This window comes from Eptesicus fuscus, chromosome 3 (genome assembly GCF_027574615.1).
Source record: "Eptesicus fuscus isolate TK198812 chromosome 3, DD_ASM_mEF_20220401, whole genome shotgun sequence".
NCBI classification, from domain to species: domain Eukaryota; kingdom Metazoa; phylum Chordata; class Mammalia; order Chiroptera; family Vespertilionidae; genus Eptesicus; species Eptesicus fuscus.
In genome coordinates, this window is record NC_072475.1 from 7391969 (window position 1) to 7419384 (window position 27416).

The 27416-nt window shown below is 53.3% G+C and overlaps 1 protein-coding gene across 1 annotated transcript in view; it reads left to right on the forward strand.

The window, feature by feature from the left end:
* Nucleotides 1-11605, forward strand: part of PDE9A (phosphodiesterase 9A) — an 88487-nt gene extending 76882 nt beyond the window's left edge. The window contains exons 13-19 of the mRNA XM_054713567.1: nt 65-221; nt 3778-3891; nt 6365-6469; nt 7134-7262; nt 8602-8697; nt 10159-10234; nt 11395-11605. Coding sequence (XP_054569542.1) covers nt 65-221; nt 3778-3891; nt 6365-6469; nt 7134-7262; nt 8602-8697; nt 10159-10234; nt 11395-11405 — 688 coding nt within the window. The 3' untranslated portion in view covers nt 11406-11605. The remainder of the gene's footprint in view (nt 1-64; nt 222-3777; nt 3892-6364; nt 6470-7133; nt 7263-8601; nt 8698-10158; nt 10235-11394) is intronic.
* The last annotated feature ends 15811 nt before the right edge of the window (nt 11606-27416 follow it).

Consider the following 27416-nt stretch of genomic DNA (forward strand, 5'->3'; position numbering starts at 1 on the left):
CTGACATACAGGCGCCTCCAAGTGCGGGCTCCTGAGGTTCCTGTCCCCACGTCCCCAATTCCAGGTACCAGATCAACGCCCGCACCGAGCTGGCCGTGCGCTACAACGACATCTCGCCCCTGGAGAACCACCACTGCGCCGTGGCCTTCCAGATCCTCGCCCAGCCCGAGTGCAACATCTTCTCCAACGTGCAGCCCGACGGGTTCAAGCAGATCAGACAGGTGTGCGGGCGTGGGGGGCACTCTGACTGCAGAGTGAGGGGGGCTTTAGGGGGATACAGTGAGCACGACCACAAGAGAACCCCTTCTCTGGGCTGAGGCTCCCAGAAGCTCCCGGTCACAGCAGCGCCCACAGGGATCCTGGGGAGCGGCCCCCCTTCCCACTGCCTCCAAGGCCACGTACACTGAGTGGCCAGATTATGATGATCTCTGAACGCATAATAATCTGGCCACTCAGTGTCTATCCTATATAATAAAAGGCTAATGTGCAAATTGTCCCCTCGACCAGGAGTTCCACCAGCAGGCAGGCCGGCCAACCGCCCATGTCCCTGCCCCCTGGCCAGGCTGGCCGGACCCCACCCATGCACAAATTCATGCACTGGGCCTCTAATATACATATACTGAGTGGCCAGATTATTATGCGTTCAGAGGTCATAATAATCTGGCCACTCAGTGTAGTGCCCCAGGAAGAGGCGCATGGCCCTGGCATGAGTACCTGGGATTCCACTGACGGCAGTTCACACCCACGGTTGAACTTACCCTTGGAGAGCCGCCCTTTCTCCATTGCCACCAGGGGAGTGAGGCCCACAGACGTTGGGTAACTTGCCCAGGGAGTACACTGCAGACCCTGGACAGACACACCGGCTCCATCCAACCTAGCAGAGCCCTGACCACTGTCCCCCAGCCCCCAGCCGCTGTCCCCTGCACCCCATGACCCAGTCTGCCCACTGCCCACTTCAGCTAAGAGACTTTACCTCTTCTCGGGGCGCTTTGGGAGGAGGCTGAGAACGCCCCCTGTCCTGAGGCAGACACTTCCACTCACCACAAATGACAGCCCTCGCCCAGGAGGTCCCACCCAGCACGACTCTGTGCTCCACCTTCTGATGTTTGCAGGGGAGGGAGGATCTCAGGGTGATCTTTTGGAGGAATGTAGTAGGTTGAATGGTAGCCGCACCCCTGCCAAAAAAAAAAACAAAGACAAAATGTCTGTCTACCTCCTGGCCCTCGGACCTCGTGAAGGTACCCTTCTTTGGAAAAGGGTCTTCGCAGCTGTATTGTTAGGATCGCTAGATAAGATTAGCTTGGGCTATCCAGGTGGGCCCTAAATCCAATGACGAGTGTCTCTACAAGAGACCGAAGAGGAGAAGACACATACACGGACGACAAGGCCATGAGATGACAGAGGCAGAGACTGGAGTGATGTGCACACAAGCCAAGGAATGCTGGGCCACCAGCAGCTGGAAGAAGCAGGAGGGACCTCCCTTGGAACCCCGGGAAGGAGGAGGGCCCTCCGACACCTTGGATTCAGACTTCTGGCCTCCAGAACCCTGAGAGAACATCTTTGTGGTCCTCTCTGATCTATGTGGATGGCAGCCCGGGACACTGCACAGGAGCCAAGGTCCGTGTCTGGAGGAGCCACGCCCTGACAGTCCATGGATGAAACCGCACCCATTTGCTGTCTTCCTGGCCTTCCCTGTAGCTGCGCCTGATAAAGGGTCTAGAATCCAGAGCTGGAAACCCTCCCTCCCTCCCTCCGGAGGCTGATAAGCTTCACTCTGTCGGAAAACAGCTTCATAAGCCACCGTTTCCCCACTGGCCCCGCTTCCAGGAAGTTCAGAGCTAAATGCAGTGCTTAATCACTGTCGTCGCTGAATCACCGTTCCCAGCGCATTCCCTCCTCAAGCCCAGGCTTCTGGCCTCTCCCCCATGTTTATGGAACCACCGGGCAAGCAAGTGCCACCTGTTGTTCTGAAAGCCCTAGGGAACCTTTCTCCGAAGCAGGTAAAGGGCAAATCCTGGAGACAGCACTGCACTGGCTGCTGCCCCTGACGGCTGCCCAGCGACCTGGAATACATACGACCTGGAGAATCCGAGCTCCTGAACACCCCTTTGTGGGAGACTCGGCAACCCCTGGGAAGGAAGTGCCTGGCCGGAGGAGCGGCTAACCCCACAGCCCAGATCTTCCTCGTGTCCGCCATAGGGACACACAGGGTTGTCCTGCCTCAAACACTTCATGTTCAAACGAGACTTTTTCTGAGAATAAGATCAGCTGGTCCAATATTTTTTAATATTTTTATTGATTTCAGAGAGGAAGGGAAATGGAGAGAATGATAGAAACATCAATGATGAGAGATCATCATTGATCAGCTGCCTCCTGCACGCCCCCTACTGCAGATCAAGCCCACAACCCGGGCATGTGTCCTGACCGAGAATCAAACAGTGACCTCCTGATTCTTAGGTGGACACAACTGCTGAGCCACGCCAGCCAGGCAGTTGTCCCGATTTTTAATAACATTTTGTCATTGACTATTTTGAGGGCTAACTCCTCACGGGCATAGGTCCTTCCCTACTACACAGTTAAATCTTCCCAGGCACCATTCAGAGAGTCAGTGGTGCCCCCTCCTCCTCCAAAACACATCTGGGATGATCTATGTTGGATGACTTGAGCTCTGCAGTTGATAATTGTGGTTTTATTTTTTTTAAAAAAAGTAGAACACCATACTTGGCACAGCAGTGTGTTTGTAAATGCTTGTGGGTCGGTGGATGGATATACAGACCAACGGACAGACAGATGGACAAGTTAGATGGATAAATTGATGGGTGAGTGAGTGGATTGCATGGATGGATGGGTGGATGGATGGATGGATGGATGGATGGTCAGATGGTCATGGTTTTGAATTATGTTACTTTTAAGCCAATATCTGATTAACAAGGTAATGGAATATTTATATTAAAAACTCATTGCATCCTCATTTACAGATTCGTTCATGGAAGAATGCCATTGTACATAATCAGACTTTGATCATTCCCAAGCAATAGGTACACATGTCATCCCATACAGATTAGATAACGGGGGGAAATGCCCTTGGAAAATCGGTCATTGACCTCCAACAAGATCTGGAAGGCACACACCATGGGTGTAGATTGCTAAACCACGGGGAAGCCTTTGTCCGTGGCTAAGCCGCCGTCCACGAGGGCATCGTCCTGGGAGACCCGGTGTGGCTGCTGCTGCTTCACAGACACAGCGCGGGAGGAGGGGTCAGGCTCCACCTGGGCCTGAACCCCAGGCTCCCACCCTCCCCCTGCAGCCTGGGCAGGGCCCTCGGCCTCGTCAAGTGTCAGCTTCTGTATCTAAAAATGAGGACAGCGCCCTCGCCGGTTTGGCTCAGTGGATAGAGCATAGGCCTGTGGACCAAAAGGTCCGGGGTTCGATTCAGGTCAAGGGCCGGTACCACGGTTGCAGGTTCCTGGGCCCTGGCGGGGCTCATGCAGGAGGCAACCAATCAATGTGTTTCTCTCACATCAATGTTTCTCTCTGCCTTTCCCTCTCTCTTCCACTCTCTCTAAAAACCAATGGGAAAATATCCTCGGGTGAGGATTAACAAAAATAGTAATAATAAATAAAATAGAAATGAGGACAGTGATTCCTGGACACACACGGGGCTGGCATGCGGACTGCATGGCATGGCGTGTGCAGAGGGCTCAGCACACAGTCGGCGCTCACTGAGGAATCCTTGGGATTTGCCCGGTGTTCATGCTTTGCTCTTTCGCTCTTCAGGGCATGATCACGTTAATCTTGGCCACTGACATGGCCAGGCACGCAGAGATCATGGATTCCTTCAAAGAGAAGATGGAGAACTTCGACTACAGCAACGAGGAGCACATGACCCTGGTGAGTAGGCTCGTTCCGCCTCTTGGGGGTCGGGGAGCTGGTGAGGGAGTCCTTCCTCCAGCTCAGACTGGACACCGAGAAACCACAGCTGCTACTTGCCTTGGAGGGAGGTGGCGACAAAGCTGGTTTTCAAAGTTCCCCGTCTCACCAGGAAGGCCGCCTGGTGGGAACCTCCCCCGGGAAAGCTCCGTCGTGGCTACAGGCGGCGTTTTTCCACGCTCCCTCTCATTCTGGTGTGAAGATAGTAAGTGGGTGAAGGCGATTCATCTTGCCCTGGTTTCCTGAGAATAAAGTTGGCTCTCCCACAAAGGACAGCCCCGGAAAACATGCTGACCCCAGCCTTTCGGAGGGCCACTTGGGGACCCGGTGGCCCAGGCCTGAGGCCTTGAATCAGCTCCCCCCAAGACGGCCGTGCCCAGGCTGACCCCAGCCTGGTGTCGGGGACAACATGCCCCCGAGGCCTGCCAGGCAGAGCCCTATTGCCTGTGGCCTGCAGCCCGACTCCTCACACAGGAGACGAGCAAGGCCTGGATCGGTTCCCAGGAAGCCCTGGGGCAGGGCGACGAGGGAAGGACTGAAGGGCAGCGCTCACCTCGAGGTTCAGCTGAAGCTGTGCCAAGTCAGGTTCCCCCAGGCCCCCCTCCTGGGAGAGCAGCCCAGGCAGATCCGGGGCCCACAGCCCGGGCGGACCTGCATCAGACTCTGAGCGGCAGCCAACACTGACCTCAAACCCTGGCCATTCCAGGTGACTGTCACTGAGCCTGGAGCAAGTCATTTGTGCTACAGCCGGTCCCAACGGCACTCACATGGTTCAGGCGGAAGCGCTCCGGCCGGATCCTTTGGCCTGGCGCGTCTCCACCCGAGGGACCAAATGCATGCCCAGACCTCACCAGGCCGGAGGGAGTTGGTCTCCTGGGAGGACCAGAAAGGGACCCAACTAGGGAGCAGCACAAACAAGATGTGGCCGGGCCCAGGGCTGTGCTGGGGGCGCTGAAATCGGGGGCTGGGTGGCCGGGAAGGCTGGAGAGAGGGGCCACAGCAGGACCTGGGAGGACGCAGGGGGAGAGGAGGCTTCTGCAGGTGGCGGCTTTGGCCGGGGTTCAGAGGCAGAGAGCCCGGCTAGCACAGGGGGGACGCCGGGCCTGGGAGCAGAGGGCAGAAGCTATGGACGCCTCTGACATTCGCGCCGTTTTGCTAACCCTGGGCTGCGGGGGACAGGAGGAATCTGTGGTTGCCCGTCCTATTCAGGGGTTGGGGCGCCAAGGCTATGCCCTCGCTGCTTTTACGGTGAGGGTCCCCTTCACCCTGTATTTCTAATGTGCCACTTTGTCACTGGGGGGACCCAGCACTATCCACTCCTATTACCCTTTTAACCTCTGATTCTTCATGTCACATGAGTAAGAGTCTGGAAGCTTTGGCCAGAAATAAATGATCAAGGTTTATTCGAGGATCTTGGGATTTGCCAGCCAGAAACACAGCTAGGCCAAAACCCAGAAATGTCCCGGAGAAGAAAGAAAAGCTAAGAGTAGTTATAGCAAAATGTACATCCTGGAGAAGGACCGGTCTGCATTTTTGGCCCCCGGATTGGTCCAGGATGGTCTGGAGGATGGACGCCAGGAGGTCTGGTCACGTTCCGCGGTCTGGTTACGAGAACATTTTTTCTTAGTCCTCCTGAGGTAATCAGTCAGAGGATTACCTGGAGGTCTGCTGTATGTCCAGGCATTGACACGGGACTGGAGGGTTCAAGTGCAAGTTCCCAGCTGCTTAGAGAACAAGACTAGAATCATCTCCTCCTGCCTTAGGCAACGTGATTTTAATAATTGAGCAGCTTGACTGAAGTGGCTCCATTATTCATCACTAACGATGCCTCTCTACGCTTTTCCCTGTATCTTCAATAATCAAGAACTTTTCCATGTATATTCATATGACAGAAGGTCCTCGTGTTAAATGGGCTGTTCTACCACTCAAGGTCCCGCCAAGAAAACATTCTGAGCCCTAGCCGGTTTGGCTCAGTGGATAGAGCATCAACTTGCGGACGAAGAGTCCCGGGTTCGATTCCGGTCAAGGGCACGTACCTCAGTTGCAGGCTACTCCCTGGTCAGGGCACATGCAGGAGGCAACCAATCGATGTGTTTCTCTCACCTTGACATTTCTCTCTGTCTTTCCCTTTCTCTCCCACTTTCTGTAAAAATCAATGGAAAAATATCCTCGGGTGAGGATTAAAAAAAAGAAGAAAAAGAAAAACATTCTGATCCTATGGGGGTGCGGTGACGCCCCCATTCTCCCCAGTTGAGGCTGAGGGTCTGGATGCGGACCGCCAGGGCCCCCACCGCAGGTGCCCGGCCGAGCCGTGGAGGGGCAGCCACGCTCAGCCCCGCCCGCAGCACTGCCCGCGCCTGGGCGGCAAGTCCAGCCCAAACAGCGTGGGTTCCGGTCTGCGCGCCCCTGCCTGACCCCACGCCTCTCCTTGCAGCTGAAGATGATTTTGATCAAATGCTGTGATATCTCCAACGAGGTGCGTCCGATGGAAGTCGCAGAGCCGTGGGTGGACTGCTTATTGGAAGAATACTTCATGCAGGTGGGAGTGTGTTATGGGGCTAGTTCATGCACAGCAGTCAGCCTCCTGTCGCTCCGCTCGGCCCCTGACGCGAGGCCCCGTTTGAACGGTGGCAGATGGGTCACGGTGGGCACAGACGGGGCGGCGGAAGCTCCTCCAGCCCCCAGAAAGCCCGCACCCCAGGCGCACAGCACACATGAGCGAGGCTGTCGTTTCAGACATGAGAGGCAGGGGCAGCCTGGAAAAGCTAATGCTGTGAAGCTGCCCCCTGTCACCGCTAAGCGAGCCGCTGCAAGGGGCGGGCATGTCAGACCACGGCCTGGAGGTCAAGAACTGCAGAGACAGGAGGGGTCCCCGGGGGCGGCCGGGGAAGCGCTGATGAACCCAGAGGGGTGTCTGCAAGCTACTTCTACCACTGAGCATTCTCATGACCCACTTAATTAGCCTCTGCCTGTCCCCGCCCCTCAGTCCTCACGGCACGGCCCTGCAAACCCTATGTAGCGCTCACAATAGCACCGCCTTTTCCAATAACTAGTAATTGCTATTACTGATTTACATAACGCACCGTGGTTGGGTTGGCTGTGGCATATTAGCTCGTATTTCTCTTCCTCGAGGAACAGTGATCCCCAGAGCCCCCCAAGTTCCCTGCGCGTTTCTTTAATGTTGCGTCTGCTGCCCTCCCCAGAGCGACCGCGAGAAGTCGGAAGGCCTGCCCGTGGCCCCTTTCATGGACCGGGACAAAGTGACCAAAGCCACGGCCCAAATCGGGTTCATCAAGTTTGTCCTGATCCCCATGTTTGAAACAGTGACCAAGGTGAGTGACCATCGCCACGCCCTGGGCGACACGACAGACAGTGAGAAACACGGGAGCGCACAGCCGTGCACACACATGCACACACACTCACACACTCGCCCACACGCTCACACACGCGTGCATGTGAACTGTAGCTGCCTGCCGGGCACCCCACCTGAAGTCCCCCTCCACCTTAACACCAACCCACCCCGAACTCTCCTCCCCCCGCCCCGCCGGCCCTCCCGCCTCCTGCTCCTCCCGCAGCACACCCCCAGAACCTCCTGGCTTCCCCCCTGCCTGCGCTGCAGCCTGCTCGTCCCCATGGAGACCTCCTCCGAGCGGCCCTCCGCTCCCGGGCTCCAGAGAGCAGCCTGTATCCGCTCCCCTCACCTTCACCCTCGGGAGAACCGCCTCAGCGGTCCCCATCTCCATCTCACCCACTCCACCCAGCACACGGCTGTCACCAGGTTAACCTCCAGGAAGGAGACTGTCTCCCCCTCTCTCCTGAACCTTCCATGGCTCCCCACTGCCCCCACCAGGGCCACGGTCCCCCATCCTCCGTAGGACCTCTGTCTGGCCGGATGGCCCGCAGCTCCTGGTCCTGGCCTTGCCTCCGACCTTTACCTCCAAGTGCATCCTCCTGCCCCTGGGCTCCCGGCCTCCCATGCTGCTCCCTCGGGCTCCCCAGGACCAGCTCCCCGCGTCCTTCCTTAGCCCCGGGCACTGTCGCTTCTCTGGGAGCTGCCTTCTTGCACGCAGCGCCCTCTCCACACACTGTGCCCTCCCGGTGGGCAAGCAGAGCGGGTCCCAGGCTGCAGTGGGGCGGGGTGTGGCCTTCCCGGAGGAGAGCTGTGTGCACAGGGCTCCGGGGGCAGGGGCACCCTGTGCTGAGTCTCAGCGAATGTCCGACAGGTGGACAGACTGGAGGACAGAGCCGCTCAGGCTGGGGGCAGGCGCGAGCGGAGTCCCTCCAGGCTCTGGGGCTGTCGGGGGCCTCGTGGCTGAAGTTGGCTTTGGAAGATGAGAAAGTGCAGCGTGGACGGTTGGGAGGGGGGGACACGTGCGGGGGAAGGGAGTGGCTTCTACCAGGTCCCTGTGGAAAGCAGGAGGCAGCGGGGACCGTGGAACTGGGTGGGCAGGTGGCAGGCGTGAGGGGCTCCAGGAACCATGGACCGAACAGTGTCAGAGCCTCGGTCACCGTGGACGCCGTAGCAGGCCGCACCCCGGGGGCTCCGACAGCGCCCCGTGGACGGATGCAGATGCCCCGTGCGATCCGCTGAGACACAGGACCTGCCTTGTTTTCCCAAACGCTTTCCGTCCCCTGGGTGGCGGCCGGGTGACCGAGTCTGTCTCCCCCCAGCTCTTCCCTGCGGTTGAGGAAAGCATGCTGCAGCCCCTGTGGGAATCCAGAGACCGCTACGAGGAGCTGAAGCAGATGGACGACGCCGTGACAGAGGTAAGGCCTCCGTGGGGCAGCGTGACGCGGGCCCCCTCCGCATGCTGGCACCACGAGGCGGCGCCTCTGGAGGGCGCTCGTTCCCACCCAAAGGAGAGTCAGGCCGACCACATCAGGGCATTTAACGTGGTTGGACGTCACATGAGAGTGCTGCCCGCTGTGAGGTGACCAGGGTCAGCGTCCACGGCATCTCCCTCCCCTGGAGCAGCGCCCGCCCACGTCCTCCCTCTCCTCCTCCCGCCCCTGCGCTGACCTTGTTCGCCGAGAGAGGCTCCCCCTCGCCTGGAAAAAGCCGCCAGCCACCACGTCCCGGCTCCAGGCCACAGACTCTCCCACGGGGCAGCTCGGCCCCTCCCAGGGGTCAGGAAGAGAGACTGGGCCTGGCTTCAGGGCGCTTTGGGGGTTTTCAGGGGAGATCTAGTTCACAGGCTCAGAGCTGGGGTCGAGGTTTTCCCCAAAGCCCCCAAGTTAGTCTGGCCAAGTCAGGACCCCGGGGTGTGCGAATCTCTGCGTCAGGGCCCCCTGCCTGTCGGGACCACCCAATGACCTTCTCACCTGACCTCCAGCCACCCAAGGTGTGGCCTCCCCTCCCTCTGGGGCCCCAATGCAGCTGGAGCAGTCTCCCTGCCGCTTCCTACTTTGGCCCCATGGGGCTGTGGCTGTGGCTGAGCTCACCCACCCCAGCCTGGCAGTGCCCCCAGCCTGGCTCTGTACCATGCCTTCTTCACTGCTCACTTCAGCCAGGGCCTCCCCCGTCACGGTGCCTCCACCTGCCTCTGCCACCGGGAACTCCCACCACGCCCTGCTGAGGCTCGTCCTGCGTTGCTCTTGTCTCTCTCAACCTCCTTGGTGCAATGCTGGGTGCACAATAGGTGCTCAATAAATACCTCCGAGCCCGCAGACCAGCCATCTCCATCTCTCTAGTTAGAGTCTAGCAGGTCACAGACAGGTGCTGAAACTCCAAAAGCTAAAGAGCAAATGATACAGAGGACCGATGTGAGAAGAGGTGTCCCCCTGACTCTCCTGGACCACCCACAGGTCACCTCAGTGAAGGCCTTGGGTCTCCAAGTCCCAGCCCCAGCCGCCCAGCGGGGCCCCCTGGGACCCTCTACGGCCCCTTCCTGCCCCCAGAAAGGACAGACCGAGAGGAGGTGGAGGGAAATGCACTCCACAGTCACCACAGCCAGTCCACAGGGCCGTGTGCGCTGCAGCCAGGGTGAGCTCGCCGTCCAGGCGCCAGGCGGTAGCCGCGCTGGGCGAGGCCTCCCGTAGCAGGGAAGGTGGCCCGTGCACCGAGCTGTGTCTGAAAAGCCCACACGTGTATGTTTGCACAAGAAGGTGGCCGATGTTCGTCTCAGCTTCACGTGTTGGCATCTGCCGTCAGCAGGGAGGTCCTGAGCAGACGAGCAGCCACCCTCACTGTCCCCGAGCCTGACTTCTCCGTCTCTGTCCTGGTTACAGAGGAAGACCGAGAGCCGGGCAGGCGGGGCCGCCGACAAGTCGAGGGAGAAAAGCAGAGATGGGAAACCAAGTGAAGGTAATGCTGTTGTGCATTGATGTCCCAGCAGTTCCCACTTCCATGGAGCTGGATGGGAATCTGGGGAAGGAAGGAGGGAGGGTAGAAGGAGGGAGGGAGGGAGAGGGGGGAGAGGGAGAGAGAGAGAAGAGAGAGGGGGAGGGAGAGGAGAGGGATGAAAGGAGTGAGGGAGGGAGGAGGGAGGAAATCTGAATACCAAATATTTTTAAGTAAGTAAAACGTGTATGCCTTGCTTAGAATAATTAGGATCAGGCTCCGAAGGAGGGGGCATGCTTTAGTTGATAGAAAAAGGTCAGTAATTAGCACGTGTGCCACTTCTAAGGGAAAACGCTTTTTTCAGTCTTTCCACAAAGAAAGTGTTTGTGAGCATGGCTGTGATCACCTCCTCGAGCACTCGTTGGCATCAGCCATTCCGTCAGTCCATGCAGAAGGCACACCAGCCATTCGGCCCGAATAATAAGGATACACCACACAGGTGGCTGACGGGCCCTTTGAGAGAGCTTCGGTTTATAAAGCAGCAAGGTGCCGGCAGGAGAAACTAGGTTTCGTTTTATTAGAGGGACAGAGGCCCCGGCATCCAGCAGCCAACAAAGCAAGCCTTGGGGCCAGGCTGTGCACTGGCGGCTCAACCTCTGAGCCTCAGGGCCTGAGTCTCTAAATTACCATCACTGTTGTGGTTTTAGCAATTAACCAAGCAGAGAGCTGGGACATAAGTACTCAGTAAATGCTGGCTTTCTCTTCTTTCTTTTTTAAAATATATTTTTATTGATTTCAGAGAGGGAGAGAGAGAGAAGCATCAATGAAGAGAGAGAATCATTGATCGGCTGCCTCCTGCACACCCCCTACTGGGGATCAAGCCCGCAACCTGAGCATGTGCCCTGACCGGGAATGGAACTGTGACCTCCTGGTTCATAGGTGGATGCTCAACCACTGAGCCACACCAGCCGGGCTGGCTTTCAATTTTGAAGTCAGATCATATTTTTTGAATGGCTCAGAAAAGGGATCGAAATTGTTTCATTTTCCCTAAACATGTTCAACGATATGTCCGATGGCTCGTTTTTCAAACACAGCGCGCGTCTAATCCTGTGACACTTGCGATATCGCCTGCACGTTTCAGTCCCAACAAAGACAAACCCGGAGTCCGTTTCCCTCCCGCGCAGGCCTCGCCTGAAGGAAGAGGACGTCGGTCCGCGGCGTCTGGGCCCGGCCACTCGGCGTGAGACTCCTCCGCGGGGAGAAGCTGATCCGGACCCCCTGGCGCCCACCACCAGAACCACTTTGTTCACTGATACAAAAAAAAAAAAAATGGAATTCATGATGCTGTACAGAATTTTTATTTTTAAACTGCCTTTTAAATAATATATTCTTATACAGAAATGGGTCCTGTACTTTTTCTTCGGTGGACGCGTGTGTCTGAGAGACGTGCTCACGTGGAGACAAGGACGCTGTGCTTTTTCGCAGACGCATCCAGAGCGCTTGCCCGGTGCGATGTGATGCGCTCCTCGTGCAAGTCCAGCATTAAATGCCAGACCGCTGCCCGGAGCGCAAGGCGGTGCGTGTCCTGTGTTTGTGAGCTGCGAGGGCGCCGGTGCGTGTGGGAGGTGGGGACCCAGGCGGCCGGTCACACTGTAGACAACAGGAGGTGCGTGCAGGACACAGACGTACCGCAGGCGGTGCCGATGCACCGAGAGGTGGGCACTGAGCAGTTAACGCGCAGATAAGGAGCCGCGTTCCCCTTCTCTGCACATTAGGGGTGTCTGTTGCAAGGGAGGAAGCTGTCCTTTTCTTCCTGCCTTTGTCTTAGGGACAAGCACTGGGGACTTTCTGGGGGGCACCGGGCCCACAAAGGGAGAGCCAATCCCCGCTTGTTCGTGGTCAAGCTTGAGGGGCCCCCACACCTGAGCTCTCACCCAGAGCCCCGCCTGCATCTAGACTCCTGAGTGCCCCAGTGTGGTGAGCCGGCACAGCCATGGCATACTCAGCCCCAGGTTGGGTGAGCCTGAGAGGGGGCGGTGAAGGATGGAGAAAAGACAGACAAGAGAATGAAAGCTGGGTCTGGGTGGGACACTGTCCTCTCTGATGAAGAGCTAGCGACGGCGCCACAGACTACAAGCCGGGTCTTTATTTTATAGCCAGATCCCACGAGGCAAAGGAAGGGTGTGATCAAGATGTTTACCACATTCTCGTGGGTTTCGAATCTACTCAATTACATGCACCTGAACTCTATCAAGCCCACATCACTCAGGCACGTGGGGCCACATGTTCGGACCATAGGTTCAAGCTGACAACTATAGCTGTTGGCTATAACTGTGCTGGGAGGGCTCTGCCCTCCAAGCTGGGACTTGCACGTGCCCATGAGAGGACTGTGCCCTCTCATCAGTCCGAGGCTTGAATCTGTCCAAACACTGTGGCCGCTCTCCACACCCCAGGGCTGTGGGCTCCACCCGCGCCCCCTCAGGACAACATAACCTGCCGAAGAGCCTCCACTCTGAGAACCAGCCTTCACGGGGCGTCTGCGTAACCTGGTTGGTTCCATGTCCTGGAAGCATCCCGCCCTCTTGAATTCCAGGATATTGCTCCCCATTCTTACAGACCCGGAGGGAGTGGCCGGCAGCGGGGCACACAGTGCCCGGCACTATGGAAACCCCCGCTGGCTCCACGGGCCACGCTGCCCCCAGCCGACGGATGTGGGGTGCTGACCACAGTTTACCGGTTGGGAAGGAATGTCCACACAGAAATGTCCCTCCCGTTTATATACCGCTGCTCCCCTCGGACAAGCCCATCCATCCTGAGAGGGAACCCTGGGAGCGTCCGGAGTCCCAGCCAGCCTCCTGCAGCGGCGTCCCCTGCACTGGCCTCCTCCACCACCAAGACGCCCACCCCGTTTTTTTCTAAACCTTCAGAGAGGTACTGATCTCAGGTGCGGAGGCCCATGGCCAGCCCTACACAGAGCAGCGGAGACCTTCCCTGCACAGCCCGCCGCGGGGATCCTGGAACTCCCCGGAGGAGCTCCGTGTGTAACGCTTATGTCGGCTCCCATGTGGCCTTGCAGCGGCCACCCCAGGCCGGGCCACAAAGCCACACGGAGGCCCGAGGCTCCGAGGTCAGACCAGGCCTCAGGTGGAAGGCTGTGTGTGTTGAACCAGCACCCGGGGTCAGCGGCACAGACACATTTCTACCCTGCAAGCAGGCAGTGTTCTTTATATTTATGGTTAGGGAAACCCCACCCCTAAAGGAACAAGCAGCCACACTTGAGGTCATTCTGTAGCCCCCGCCTGGGGGCGCTCTGCCCAGCCCCACCTGGAGACCCCTAATGCTCCCCCGACCCCTCCAGCCGCTCCAGACATCCAAGCTCCCTCAGAGCTCACCTGAACGAGACCATGATATGGGGCCAGTGTTTGGACCTTAATTAGATCTGCAAGTGATGGTCATAATTAGGTGTTTAATTACCCAGAATCAATCATGCAACTCGAACCGAATGAGGTGAGTGTAGAGTTCGTGGGAATAACCGTGGTGGTTGAACTTATTAAATACTGCCTGATCTTTTCATGCTGTTGGACACCTTCAAGATCTAACCTTGCCGAAACCGGTTTGGCTCAGTGGATAGAGCGTCGGCCTGCGGACTCAAGGGTCCCAGGTTCGATTCCGGTCAAGGGCATGTACCTTGGTTGCGGGCACATCCCCAGTAGGGGGTGTGCAGGAGGCAGCTGATCGATGTTTCTAACTGTCTATCCCTCTCTCTTCCTCTCTGTAAAAAAAAAAATCAGTAAAATATATTTTTAAAAAAAAAAAAAGATCTAACCTTGCCCATGAACTTGTGAGCCTCCCCCACACCTACCTGAGATGAGCAAATGTGTCAGACCAGACATCCCACCAGTCACATCAGCACATGAGTTATAATCTGCAAAAAATCCAGTAAGGAATTGGAAGCTTTAAAAACAATCACATTCCCTTAAAGAGCTAACGCCTGACAGGTGAGTGCCTCCACAGGCATCTCAAGAAAAGACTGGAGCAAACGGGCTGGAGAGGATGGCCCCAATTAGCTCGAGGGGGATCAATTCTCTGCTTTCTTGCTGGTGCCCAGCCTGGTGTGGGCCAGAAGGGCTTAAGGATGCTTGATGAACACGTGAATCAATCAATCAATCAATCAACAATTGAATGGCAGGTACGTGGACTGTTATTTATACAGCTAACCTGGTAAAAATGATTGGGTTTAATGCTCCTGTCCCCAGCTTTGCATTAAAATTGACTTAAAGGAAGCTTGGAAGAGGAAACGGGAGGTAAAATGCATGCTGTGCACCTCCCCTGCCCCCCTACCCCCACCCACCTTAGACCACTCACTTCTGATAGGATTTCACAGTCGCCCCAGGAGAAAGGCCTGCAGCCTGTTTTATGTCTGCTATGACGGGCCACTGTCCTCCACGCCAGCTAAGTACTAGATTCTCAGTGTCCATTTGTCTTTAGGAAAAATGCATCCGCTTTTGTCCAGAAATTAAAGGGTATAAGTAGGAAATGGGGGGAGGATATTAGCATTATTGCAGAAAGGGAATTGGGGGGGGGGACTCTTTTGTCCTGCCCATGGGGGTCATTTCAGTGGCAAAAGCAGCTCTTTGCTGCTACAGGCAGTTCTATCAGAAATGGAGAGGCCAGTGAGGGATAGTGGGGGACACAGTGAAACCGAGGCAGGGGCTCTCCCGGCTCCACACAGGACACTACGCCCGCATCGTTGTCACCACCCAGCGCCGAAGAATGCGGAGCCCGCGAGGCCAAGCGGCCCGGGGAGAGGTGTGCGGTGCTGCGAGCCCACGAGGTCCACCCACCTTCATTACCAGCCCGGCATCCTCCTGGCCGCGGCTTGGTTGGTGAGTCACCACCGATCACCTCTGCCCACAGGAGGATGAGGAAAGACCGTTTGCTCCCAGAGCAACTGATCAGTTCCAGCAGGCACTGCCTCTTCGAGAGCTAGAGAGCCCCACCCTTCAGGGGGGGCACCCAGGACTGGTCCTGCCTGGGTCCCTCCCGGGGTGTCTCCAGGCACAGCGCCAGAGCCTCCAGGACCTCACAGTCCCCTCGCAGGACCTTCTGTGCTTCTTTTCAGCTCCCCACGAGGAGAGTGAAACGGACTCTGGTGGTGAGGCCCTCGTCATCAAGGCTGGGGGCCCAGTGGCCAGCCAGTCCATAGGCTGTGCCCAACCCCCAGGGACACCATCCCAGGCCTCAGCCTGCCCCAGGCCTCAGCCCTCTCCCCCCTGCCCCCGCACCATTTCCGGATCTGGAAGGTACCATTCAAAGACAAGAGGACTGTCTTCTCTGAGTGATCCTTGCCAGACTCTCATTCCAAGTCTGAGTCTGGGCCCAGGGCTGCACTGGATTAGCAGGTGCAAAGGGCATTCCGAAGTGGCTTGTACGGTGAGCGTTCTCACAGCACAGGGCGCTCAGGAAACATGAGCAAGCCTAAGAAATTAACCTCTCTTTGATGGGTTTCATAACTAAGAAAACGATCTTTTTTTTTTAATTAAACTTATTTTGAATAATTGTAGATTTCCATGCCATCGCCAGGAAGAATACGAAGGGGTCCCAGGGACCCTTTACCCAGGTTCCCCAGGGGCGGCATCTTGCACGCCTCGAGGTCAGCATCACACCCAGGATGTGGACACTGACCAGTCCGGGTACAGAGCATCCCGTCCCCACGGGCTTCCTCCTGCAGGCCTCGTATAGCCACACCCTCTTTCCTTCCACCCACCCCACCTTGACCCCTACCAGCCACTGCTCTCATCGCCATTCTATACATTTGTCATCTCATGAATATGATGTACATGGCATCACACACTCTACAGCCTTCGAGGTTGGCTTTTTCCGCTCAGCATCGTCCCCTGGAAATTCACCAGGAAATTCCCCTGTTCCTTCTTATTGCAGAGTTGTGTTCCAAGATGCGAGGGGACCACAGTCTGTTGAACCATTTGCCGGTTGAAGGACATCTGGGCTGCTTCCAGTTATTTTGCTCTTCTGAATAAAGCTGCCATAAACATTGACTAAGAGGGTTTTTTTATGAATATGACCTTTCATCTCTCTGGGATGAATGCCAAGGAGTGTGATCACTAGGTAATATGGTAATTGTTTACTTTTCCAGGAAACTGTCATTCCAGAATGGCTATGCCAGTGTACTTTCCCATCAACAATGTAGGCGTGGCCCAGTTTCTCCACACTTTCATTTTAGCTTTTTGTGTTTTCCCTATTTTATGTTAGCCATTCGGATGGGTGTGCAGTGCTGGCCCGTGTGGCTTTAATTTGCCTGTCCCCAGTGGCTAAGATGTTGAACATCTGGAAGAATGTACACTGCATGTCCTCATTGGCAAAATGTGTGTCCATGTCTTGTTTGGGGAGGGGGTGGTATTGTGGTGTGTTTCTTTACTGGTGAGTTTTGGGGGTTCTTTGTAGCCTGCCGATACTGGTCCTCTGTCAGATGCGTGGTTTGCAATATTTTCTCCCAGTCTGCAGCTTGTCCTTTCCTTCCTTTAACAGCATTTTTCACCAAGCAAACATTTTTAATTCTGATAAAGTCCATCTTATCAGCTTTTCCTTTTATCAGTCTTGCCTTTGGTGCCAGCTCTAAGAACTCTCTGCCTCCCTAGATCCTAAAGATTTTCTTCCATGTTTTTTTCCAAAAGTCTGATAGTTTTATGCTTTAACCCATGGTCGGTCCATTTTGAGTTCACTTTGATACAAAGTGTGGGTTGAGGTTCATTGTTTCGCCTGTGAATGTTCAACTGTTTCCGCTCCATTTGTTGAAAAGACTCTTTGCTCCACTGGCCTGCTCTTGCCCCACTCTCAGCTGTGCACATGGGTGTGGGTGTGGTCCTGGGTTCTCTGTTCTGCTCCATGGATCTCCGTGTCTGTCCCTCAGTCTCTCTCCCAACGTCACACAGTCTTAATTATTGTAGCTGTATAATAGGGCCTACAATCACATAGACTGATTCCTCTCATCTCCTTTTTCAAGAATATTTAGCCACTCTGGTTTCTTTACTTTTCCATGTGCATTTAAAATCATCTTTTCTGGCCCTAGCCGGCTTAGCTCAGTGGATACAGCGTCAGCCTGCGGAGTGAAGGATCCCGGGTTCGATTCCGGTCAAGGGCACATGCCTGGGTTGCAGGCTCGATCCCCAATGGGGGCCGTGCAGGAGGCAGCCGATCAATGATTCTCATCACTGATGTTTCTATCTCTCTCTCCTTCTCCCTTCATCTCTGAAATCAATGAAGAAATATATTTTTTAAAAAGTAAAAAATAAAATCATCTTTTCTGTATCTATAAAATCTTGCTGGGGTTTTGATAGGAATTGCATTAAATTTGTATTTCAGTTTGGGGAGAATTGACACTTTTACTATGTTGTCTTCTAAGCCATGAACATTGTTTAGTTCTTTCCTCAGTATTTTGTAGTTTCCAGCATACACGTCCTATCTTGTTAGATTTACACCCAAATGTGTCTTTTTTGTTTTAGTGGATGGAAATGTATTATTTTTAATCTTAGTGCCCATGTGTTCATTGCTAGTCTGTAGAAATACAATTGATTTTTGTATATTGATCCTGTAGCCTGTGATCTTGATTAGCTCAATTACTAGTTCTAGAAAGAGTTTTTTTATAGATTCTTTGGGATTTTTCATGTAAACAATCATGTCATCAGCAAACAGGGACAGTTTAATTTCTTCCTCCCGACCTATATGCATTCTTTTTCCTTTTCCTGCCTTATTGCACTGGCTAGAATGTCTAGCACCATGTTGAATAGGAGCAGTGAGAGCAGGCATCCTTCCTTGTGATCTTAGGGGAAACTCTTTCACCATTAATTATAATATTCATGGATGCTTTTTATCAACTTGAGGAAGTCACTCTCTATTCCTGTTTTTCTGTTTTTTTCTGAAACATTTTACATTGAATGGGTGCTATATTTTGTCAGATGCTTTTCCTGCATTGATTGATATGACCATATGGTTTTTTCCCCTCATCGTCTTACAGTGGTAGATGACATTGACTCGTTTTGCGTATTTAACCAACCTTGCATCCCTGAAATAAACTCCACTTGGTCACAGTGATTCATTCTTTTTATAGATTGCTGAGCTGTATTTGCTGATATTTTGTCAAGGATTTTGCATCTATAGTCATAAGAGATATTGGCCTGCAGTTTCCCTTTTTGGTCCCGTCTTTGCCTGGTTTTGGTATCAAGAGTAACACTTGGTAAGTAAATTTGGAAGTGCTCCCTGCTCTTCTATTTTCTGCAAGAGTCTGTGTAGAGGGGGTGTTAAGTTTTTTGTTTCTTTTAAGCCTGGAGGACTTCTCCAGTGAGAAATCTGGGTCTTGGCATTTGGACGGAGTATTTTAATGACTGGTTCCATTCCCTTAATAGTTCCAGAGCTATTCAAGTGGTCTACCTCATACTAGGTGAGTTGGCTAGTTTGTGCTTTTCAAAGAATCGGCCCACTTCATCTAAGCTGTAAAATGTATGTGCAGGGAGTTCTCTGAAGTGTTTCCTTATTATCCTCTTGATGTCGTGATCTGTAGTGATGTTCCCTATTTCATTCCTGAGTTGGGCAATCTGTGTATCTCCCTTTACATCTTGGTCAGTCTTGCTAACGGGCGATTGATTTTTTTTTTTTTCAAGGAGCCAGCTCTTCGTTTTGTTGAGCTTCTCTTCTTTTTCTGTTTTCAATGTCATTCATTTCTTCTCTTACCTTTATTATTTCCTTCCTTCTGTTTGTTTTGGGTTCGTTTTGCTCTTTGAGAGCAGAGCCCAGATTATTGATTTGAGATTTTTCCTCTCTCCTGATGTAAGCACTGATTGCTGTAAATGTCCCTCTCGATCCTGCACGGTTCAATTTAACCTGTTGTATTTCCATTGTGATTCAGTCCAACGTAATTTTTATTTCCCTGGAGACTTCCCCTTTGATTATTTGGACCCCAGAAGCAGTGTCCTCCCTTACCCGTCACACCTAAGGGATGCCACAGCGGCCTCCTTGCTAGGACACTGGCTTCTATCAGTCTGCCCCCTGCCTTGTCACTTTCTTCAATGACCCAGTTTCTTGTGCATCTGTTTCCTGCTGAGGCCTCATCATATAATATGTAGCCCAGCAGCCTATTCCACTCCCAGGACGCCTACGGAGACATTCCCACCAAAAACGCCCTCTCAGAGTGATTTCGTTCGGTGTGGGCTGCAAAAAAATGCGTAACAGAGACTTCCATTTCCACTTAGAATGCAGAAAGCTGCAAGGAACATCGCTCCCACGCTGACGATGACAAAAGTCAGGTAATCCTCAAAACCATCAGACAGATGAGTCACAGAGGAGCACAGGGAACTGGATTCCAGAAAGAAACAAGGCGGGAACTGTCTCATCCCTGACAGCACAAAAGGAAGAGGTGGCCACCTACAGGCGGGCAGGAGGGACTCAGCTACGTTTTAAGAAATTCTTCAAGACCAGCTAGTAGGACAATTGGGGAAAGCTGGGGGTCACTCCAGCTTTTCCCAAATAAGAGGAGTTTGCACCCACTTGCAAGCTCTCTGCCATGCCCTCACCCGCCCCTCACCCCCACCGGCTGCTTCCAAAAAAGACTGGGAACAGGGCAGGAGACCTGAGAGCCCTCGGTGACACGGGTGGCCATGAAGGGATCAGCAGCTCCTAGGGGCAGGAACAAGCCCCACATGCTTCCTGGGCTCTTTACAAGCAAAGGACTGAGGCTGCTGAGGGAAGGGCATAGCAAAGACCCCGTGGTTCTCGGGGGGGAGGGGGAGGGTTAAGAGCTTGGCAAGGGACACCCTCTGTGGAACAGACAAACAGCGACAGTTAAAAGCTGAGGGGACACAGGAACCCTGAGAAGAAACTTCCAGCCCACTGGCCCCCCCCCTGTCACCATGAGGCCGACGCAGCCACACCTGGAGGGATTTGAAGTCCGCGGCACTGAGATAACCATGGTAACCACAAACCCAAGCCAGCCAGTGCCTGGCCAGGTGGTCCAGCCCCCACGCTGGGCCGGCAGGAGACTAGAGGCCCTGATTGCTGGGCCTCTGTCTACATGTTCAGTCTACACATCCACCAGTTACTGCGACACGGCATGCAAGTCTCCAGTGTCCACATTCAGTCTGTCAGGTTTGTTTTGTTTTTTCATTATTTTGAGGCCCTGTTGTTGGGACATGCACATCTAGGGTTGTGATGTCTTCTCCGTGACTTGACCCTTCATCTTTATGGATGTCCCTCTTGATCCCTCGTAACAGGATTCATCATTTGGCTTCTGAACTGGTCACCAGAGATCGCAGTCTGACTTCCCACACAGCTGACTCCCCGGGCCGGTCACTGGAGATAACGGGCTGGCTTCCTGGGCAGGTGGCTGCAGGCTGTGGGTCAGGGTCTTATTTTTATATAGTGTCTGGCCATGGTCCATTTGTATATTCAGTCTCTCAGCATTCATTATCAAGGTCACCTCAGGGTCCCAATATGGCCACTGCAGAGCCAGCCATTGTGACCACATTCCAGGCAGAAAGAAGAAGGTCAGCAGAAGGGCAAAGAGCATGCTTCCCAGTGAGTCTCTTTACAGGGCTCTTCAATGAGTCTCACCCAGACACATTTGTTTACATCTCTCCAGCCCTCCCTACTTTCAGGGAGGCCGGGAAATGTGATTTTACTGGGCACAATGATGGCCCCCAAAACACAAGGCCTTCTGTTAAAGGAAAAGGGAGATGGACAGACAACTGGCAACTTCTTTCACCCCTTCAGATTGAAAAAGTGGAAGAATAAATCTTTAAAAAAAAACAAAAAACACACATGTATGGAAAATATGTCACCATCTTGAATATATTCTTCAAGGTGATATTTAATAACCAACTGGTTGATGAGAACTCTTCAGAGTCAAGGTTATGTGCATAAGATGTCCTCTCCAGTGCCCTCCCAACCACCCCCCACTCCCCGCCCCATCCCTCCATCTCCAGGGCACTGAGGCAGAGACAAAGGAGCAGTCCGAATATTCCGATAGGAGCACAAATTGAAAACTGCTCAACTGAAATGAATTAGTGCAAAGAAACAATCGATTCAGGGAATTGGTCACTTGGCAAATTAGCTCTACAGAGAACTGGCTTTTAGCGATTGCCAGAGTGAGTTCAAGCAGAAGCCCATAGGACAGCCAGGTGGGGGCTCTCCTGTGAGGTTGGTGGTCTCCCCACCCCCATCCCTCAGCCCCCCACTCCCTTCCCCCGACCCCCGCCAAGCTCAGGGAGGGCCTCAGGGCTGGAGCGATAACTTCACACCACGGTAATCACTCCCTTTGAAGTGGCTGAGTAATGTCCTCTGGAAACGAAGAAATGAAACAAGCTGAAAATTCAGAGTTTGGAAGAGATTACGTTCTGAAGAAATGCATGGAAACGGGTGCTTTGCACATTGGAGACCCAGCGTGCTTTCAAGACAGAGCCCTGGGCAGCCGGGAGCAGGAGGAGCCTGGCTGGGGAATCGTGCTCATGGGAGGGAGGGCAAGGATGGGCTTCGGAGGCAGGTGGCTTTTCCTCCAAGGCACCCACATTGCTTAGGAAATGAGAGCAGCTATTATGTGGGTCACTTTCCCGACGAAGGGTCCAGATGAGCACGCACACACGCATGCGCGCACACACACACACACACACGTGTATATATACACACATGCACACACACACACTCCACTTGCCTCTCCTTCCCTGGAGTTTTCCATTTTCCCCGCTGCTGGGAATGGGCTGGGAGTGCTTTCCGTCTTTGCTCTGTACGTGGTGCTCAGCATGTTCCCTGCCCCGCAGCCCCAATGAAATGCCGCTCCCTCCCGACCCGCCAATCACACGCAGGGCCCTCCTGCCACCAAGTCTCCCAGGAAAATTCCTCCATCAGAAATCCATCTCCTTCCATGAATGAAGTGTCCGTGATCAAAATGCAAACCGGGAGGCGGGACGCCACTGCCCGCGGTGACTTCCAGCCGACAAAGAACACGCGGAAACCGCCTCCAGTCCCTCCGGGAGAGGGAAATGACAACCAGGGAGGGAGGAGAGTCGGCCTGGGCCTGCTCTGGCTGTACAGTCAGAAGCAAGAATCTTTAGAAGAATGGGAAATGGTTGGGTTGGAAGCTTTTTAATGGTAAAAAAAAAAAAAAAGGTGAGTTAATACGTTATTGACAACTTAATGGGAATTAGTCCTCTGATGGTGTCTAACGGCCACTGACAGGAAAGTCCTCAGTCCCCGAGGAAGCCAGCCAAGCCTCCTGTCCGCCCAGAAGGGCCACCATTGCGTTTCCTCACGGCCCTTGAGCTGGTTTCATTGGGAAAATGCTGACTGGAGGGAGGAGGGGACCCGGGAGGAGGGGATGCAGAAGTGGGGGGGTGGGAGGTGGCGGCGACGGCTCCACAGCACCAGCCACAGGCTTTTCCGAGGCTCCTACCTGTATTGTTCCCCATTTTTCTGGATTAAGCTTTTCTGTCTCATTTTTCTTTCTACTATTTGAGAGTTGTACACTTACCCTATTTCCAGCCTTTTTACTGGTGCCATTCACATTCCCAACTGGATACTTAGAGTAACAAAGTGAAGCTACTAAATCTGCCCTCTTGCCAAAGGCAGCCATCTTTGGATACTTTGGTTTGTGTGTTTCTGTTGCCCGGTGTTTTGGGGTCTACGTTGGTGTTTAAATGGCCCACGCTAAACTGTTACCCCCGAAACCGGTTTGGCTCAGTGGATAGAGCGTCGGCCTGCGGACTGAAGGGTCCCAGGTTCGATTCCGGTCAAGGGCATGTACCTTGGTTGCGGGCACATCCCCGGTAGGGGGTGTGCAAGAGGCAGCTGATAGATGTTTCTCTCTCATCGATGTTTCTAACTCTCTATCCCTCTCTCTTCCTCTCTGTAAAAAATCAATAAAATATATATTAAAAAAAAAAAAACTGTTACCGTTGCGTATTTTCTAGTCGATACTTGTTTCTATTCACCCACGGTTCCCAGTGGCTCTGTCCACCTCTCCTTCTGCATCTCCGCTTCCTTCCTCGGGCAATATAGTTCCTTTCATGGTAAACTCCTTTCTTTTCACGTCTTTGAAAATGTCTTTATTTCGTACCTCAGGAAAGATGATTCAGCCAAGTTTGCCCATCCTCGTTGGCAGTGAGTTTTGTCCTCAGCACTTGGGTTTTCCTGCCACCCTCCAGCTGCCTGCATTGCCGCTGAGATGTCAGCTGGCTGTCCGTAATTGCCACGTGTCGCTTAGCGTTTCTCTCCGCACGCTTTTAAGATTCTATTTTTGTCTTCCAACAGGAAATGGCTAAAGTGGGAAAGCCACAAACAGGGGAATAAGGCACAGATCAAGCAGGAGGAAAAAAATTAAGATGAACTTAAATATAAAATGAACTTGAATTTGACATCTGACGGGGGGCAGGCGCAGGTAAGATGAAGACAGAGGAGATGAGGGGAGACAGCATGACGAGGGGAGGGCCAGTACGGGGTGAATCGTGCATGGCTTCCACCCGCCGTGTCCCTCTGGTCTGTGGCCTGACATGTCCCGTGGTTCTGAGTGCTGGCAGGAGCTGCCAGCAGTGACAGCGAGTCCTCGGTGCAGCGCTTGCGCGCATGGGGGTGGGAGGGGGGCGGGGGGTGCACATGGTGTCCCTATGCTTGATTACTGGCGAGGCTGACCTTGGTCACTAGGCTGAGGCGGAGTCTGCCGGGTTTTTCCATCATAAAGGCCTGGTTTTCCATTTGTAATGAATCAACACCTCAGAGGAGGCACTCAGAAACTGTGCAGATACCCCGTTGCTCCCCAACAGGGTCTGGCGGGCAGCAACTATTTCTGCGGCGTTTGCCTCGCGGTGATTTTGTATTTCAGTCCTTCCTTCTGCATTACTAACTGGGATTCTTCCGTAAGGAAGAGCTGTGCCTTCCCCATTTCTTTGTTTACTCTTCAATGATTTATTTGCATCAGGATGGACTCATGGATGTTCATCATGCTGTGGGTTACCATCCAGGTCCGCCCTCATTTATTTATGTTCTTGCTCAGACTGTTCCAGCTCGGGCCACCGGGGGCTCCTTCAGGCTGGTTCCTGCGTTCTTTCAACAACCCCGTCCTTTTTAAGCACATCCTTCTTTCCCGGTTCCACAAAATGTCCCGGCCTCCGCCTGTAGTGTTCCTGCCCCCGTTCTGGAATCAACCACTTCTCCGAGGACCCCCGGTTTCTTACGCAGGCGCACATGGGAGATGCTGAGGGTTCGGTTCCAGACACCGCAGTGAAGCCAGTATCGCGGTAAAGTGAGTCTCGCAAGGAAGAGTCGTAATCTTTTTGTTGGTGGGAGGTTTTGCCTTCCATTTATTAAACACATCTGGTCAACTGCAATTAAAATTTTTAAAATATTTTTTAAATACCACATCCATGAAATGAACGAGGCATGCCCGCAGGGAGACGGTTCACTTCCTTGGCCACTGTCATGCTCAGCTGGCTCCTCCTTGTGGCCTACGGGCTCACACCTGGGCTGCGTGCTGGGGAGCAGCAGAGGCAAGGGCATCGGTGCCTTTTCCTGACCTTGGTGGGAGTGCCTTGGGCTCTTCACCAAGTACGATATGGACGTGAGCACCAAGGTATATAGATTTTATCAGGTCAAACATGTACCCCTTGGCTGCAAGCAATGTGAGCGTACTTAATGCCACTGAACCTTACACTTAAAGATGGCTAAATGGGCCCTGGCCGGTGGCTCAGTTGCTTGGAGCATCATCCTGTACACCAAAAGGTTGTGGGTCCAATTCTTGGTCAGGGCATATACCTGGGTTGTTGGTTTGATCCCCAATCAGGGCACAGACAGGAGGCACATACCTTGATCTAGGCACAGATGGGAAGCAACTGAGCAATGTTTCTCTCTCTCTGAAAATCAATAAAAAACATATCCTCAAGTTAGGATTTTTTAAAATATTTTTTTAATTCATTTCAGAAAGGAAAGGAGAGGGAGATAGAAGCATCAATGATGAGAGAACCATTGATTGGCTGCCTTCTGCACGGCCTCCACTGGGGATCGAGCCCACAACCCAGGCATGTGCCCTTGACTGGAATCGAACCTGGGACCCTTCAGTCCGCAGGCCAACGCTCTATCCACTGAGCCAAACCAGCTAGGGCAGAATTTTTATTTTTGTAAGCTAGTCCTGGCGTGTGTTGCTCAATGGTTAGAGTGCCAGCCTTCAAACCACAGGGCTTCAGGTTCCATTCCTGGTCAGGGCACATGCAGGAAGCAACCAGTCAATGTGTCTCTCTCACATTGTTTTCTTTCTTTCTCTCTCTCTCTCTCTCTCCCCCTCCTCTCTCTCTCTTTTTTCTCCCCCTCTCCCTCCTTCCCTCTGAAAAGCAATGGAAAAAATTATCAAGTGAAGATTAACAAAACAAAAAAAGCTAAAATGGTAAATTTTATGTGAGGTGTACTTTACCATGACTTTTTAAAAAAATATCCCTCATTCCATGTTTTCTTGGGTATTTTTTATCATGGACATTGAATTGTGTAAAAGACTGATATCTAGAGATAACTGTATACAGCTTTCCCTTAGACGTGCTCACATAGGATGCTTTCCTTACTTTTCAACGCCTGGAGCACTGTACGCCATTGGGACTCTGCTCCATGAAGCGACAGCTTCCCCGTGAACGTGTGGCCTGGGCTTCGGGTAACTCCTCATGGCCTTCCCTACCGGCGGGGACTGATCTCTGACACACCATTGTCCCTACCTCACCCTGTGCAGGGAGCGGCTTTCCAACCAGCGCCGGACAGGGAACACCTCTCGCTTACCTCCATCTGTGGTGGCGGCTTCCAGGACCTTTCGAGTACGTTTACCTTGGTTCAAGTTCAAAGCGGGTTTCACACCAGGGGTCAGCCGCGGGGGGACCTTGCCTGAGCAGGACTACAAGCCAGACTGGATCTGGTAAGTCTAACCGGTCAGGCAGCACACGGACCGCCATCTCCTCTTCGGGAGTCACGTTAAGAAAGCTAGAGAATGCTAGGCCTGCATGGCTCAGTGGTTGAGCATCAACCTATGACCCAGGAGGTCACAGTTCAATTCCCAGTTAGGGCACATGCCCGGGTTGCAGGATAAACACCCACTGTGGCACATGCAGGAGGCAGCCAATCAATGATTCTCTCTCATCACTGATGTTTCTATCTCTCTCCCTCTCCCTTCCTCTCTGAAATCAATAAAAGTATATTTAAATAAAAAAAAAAAAGAAAACTGGAGCCCTAACTGGTTTGGCTCAGAGCGTCGACCTGGGGACTGAAGGGTCCCAGGTACAATTCTGGTCAAGGGCATGTACCTTGGTTGCAGGCACATCCCCAGTAGGTGGTGTGCAGGAGACAGCTGATGGATGTTTCTCTCTCATCGATGTTTCTAATTCTCTCTCCCTCTTCCTTCCTCTATGTAAAAAAACAATAAAATATATATATTTTTAAAAAGAAAGAAAGAAAGCTGGAGAATTGAGGCAAATAGCCACATGATCTCAAGTGAAGGGCAGTGTCTGCCTTGTTCGCTTTGCAGGACAAGCCACTTGGGCCAAAACGATGAAGCAGCACATTTGTGACGTCCTAAAAGCCACTCCACTGCCTTTCATCTGACGCCCTGAGCCCATGACTTATGACAGATGTCCCCTATCCCTCTGATCTCTCAGCTGATGGCCATGTGAGCCAGTTACCTCCAAGGACAGACCTCAGAGGGTCGAGCCCTGAGCCGCAGGCGCACAGGAACTCTTATCTTGTCGTCATTCCCACCGTCCTGACCCACCGGGTCCTCTGCTCTTCTCTCTCCATCTTCCGTCCCAGTCAAGCCAGCAAAACACAGCCCAGAGGAGCCATGAAAACAGCTTTATTTTTCTGGTTTTATCACTTCTTTTTCATGAAATTGGAACCAGCAAAACATAATACCCAACGCAGGGCTTGTAATTTTCTGCCTCAACCACTGAGAATCCTACAGCGTCCCTTCAATTCCATTTCACCAGTAAAAAGCCAGGTTTACAGGGGGTGGGGGGACCTAAATGGCTCTTGTTAGTTGATTTTTAGAGGGAGAGAGAAATAGAAACATCAATGAGAGAAGAATATCCATTACTCGGCTGCCTCCTGCACACCCCCTACTGGGGATGGAGCCCACAACACGGGCATGTGCCCTGACCGGGAATTGAACTGGAGACCTCTCTCT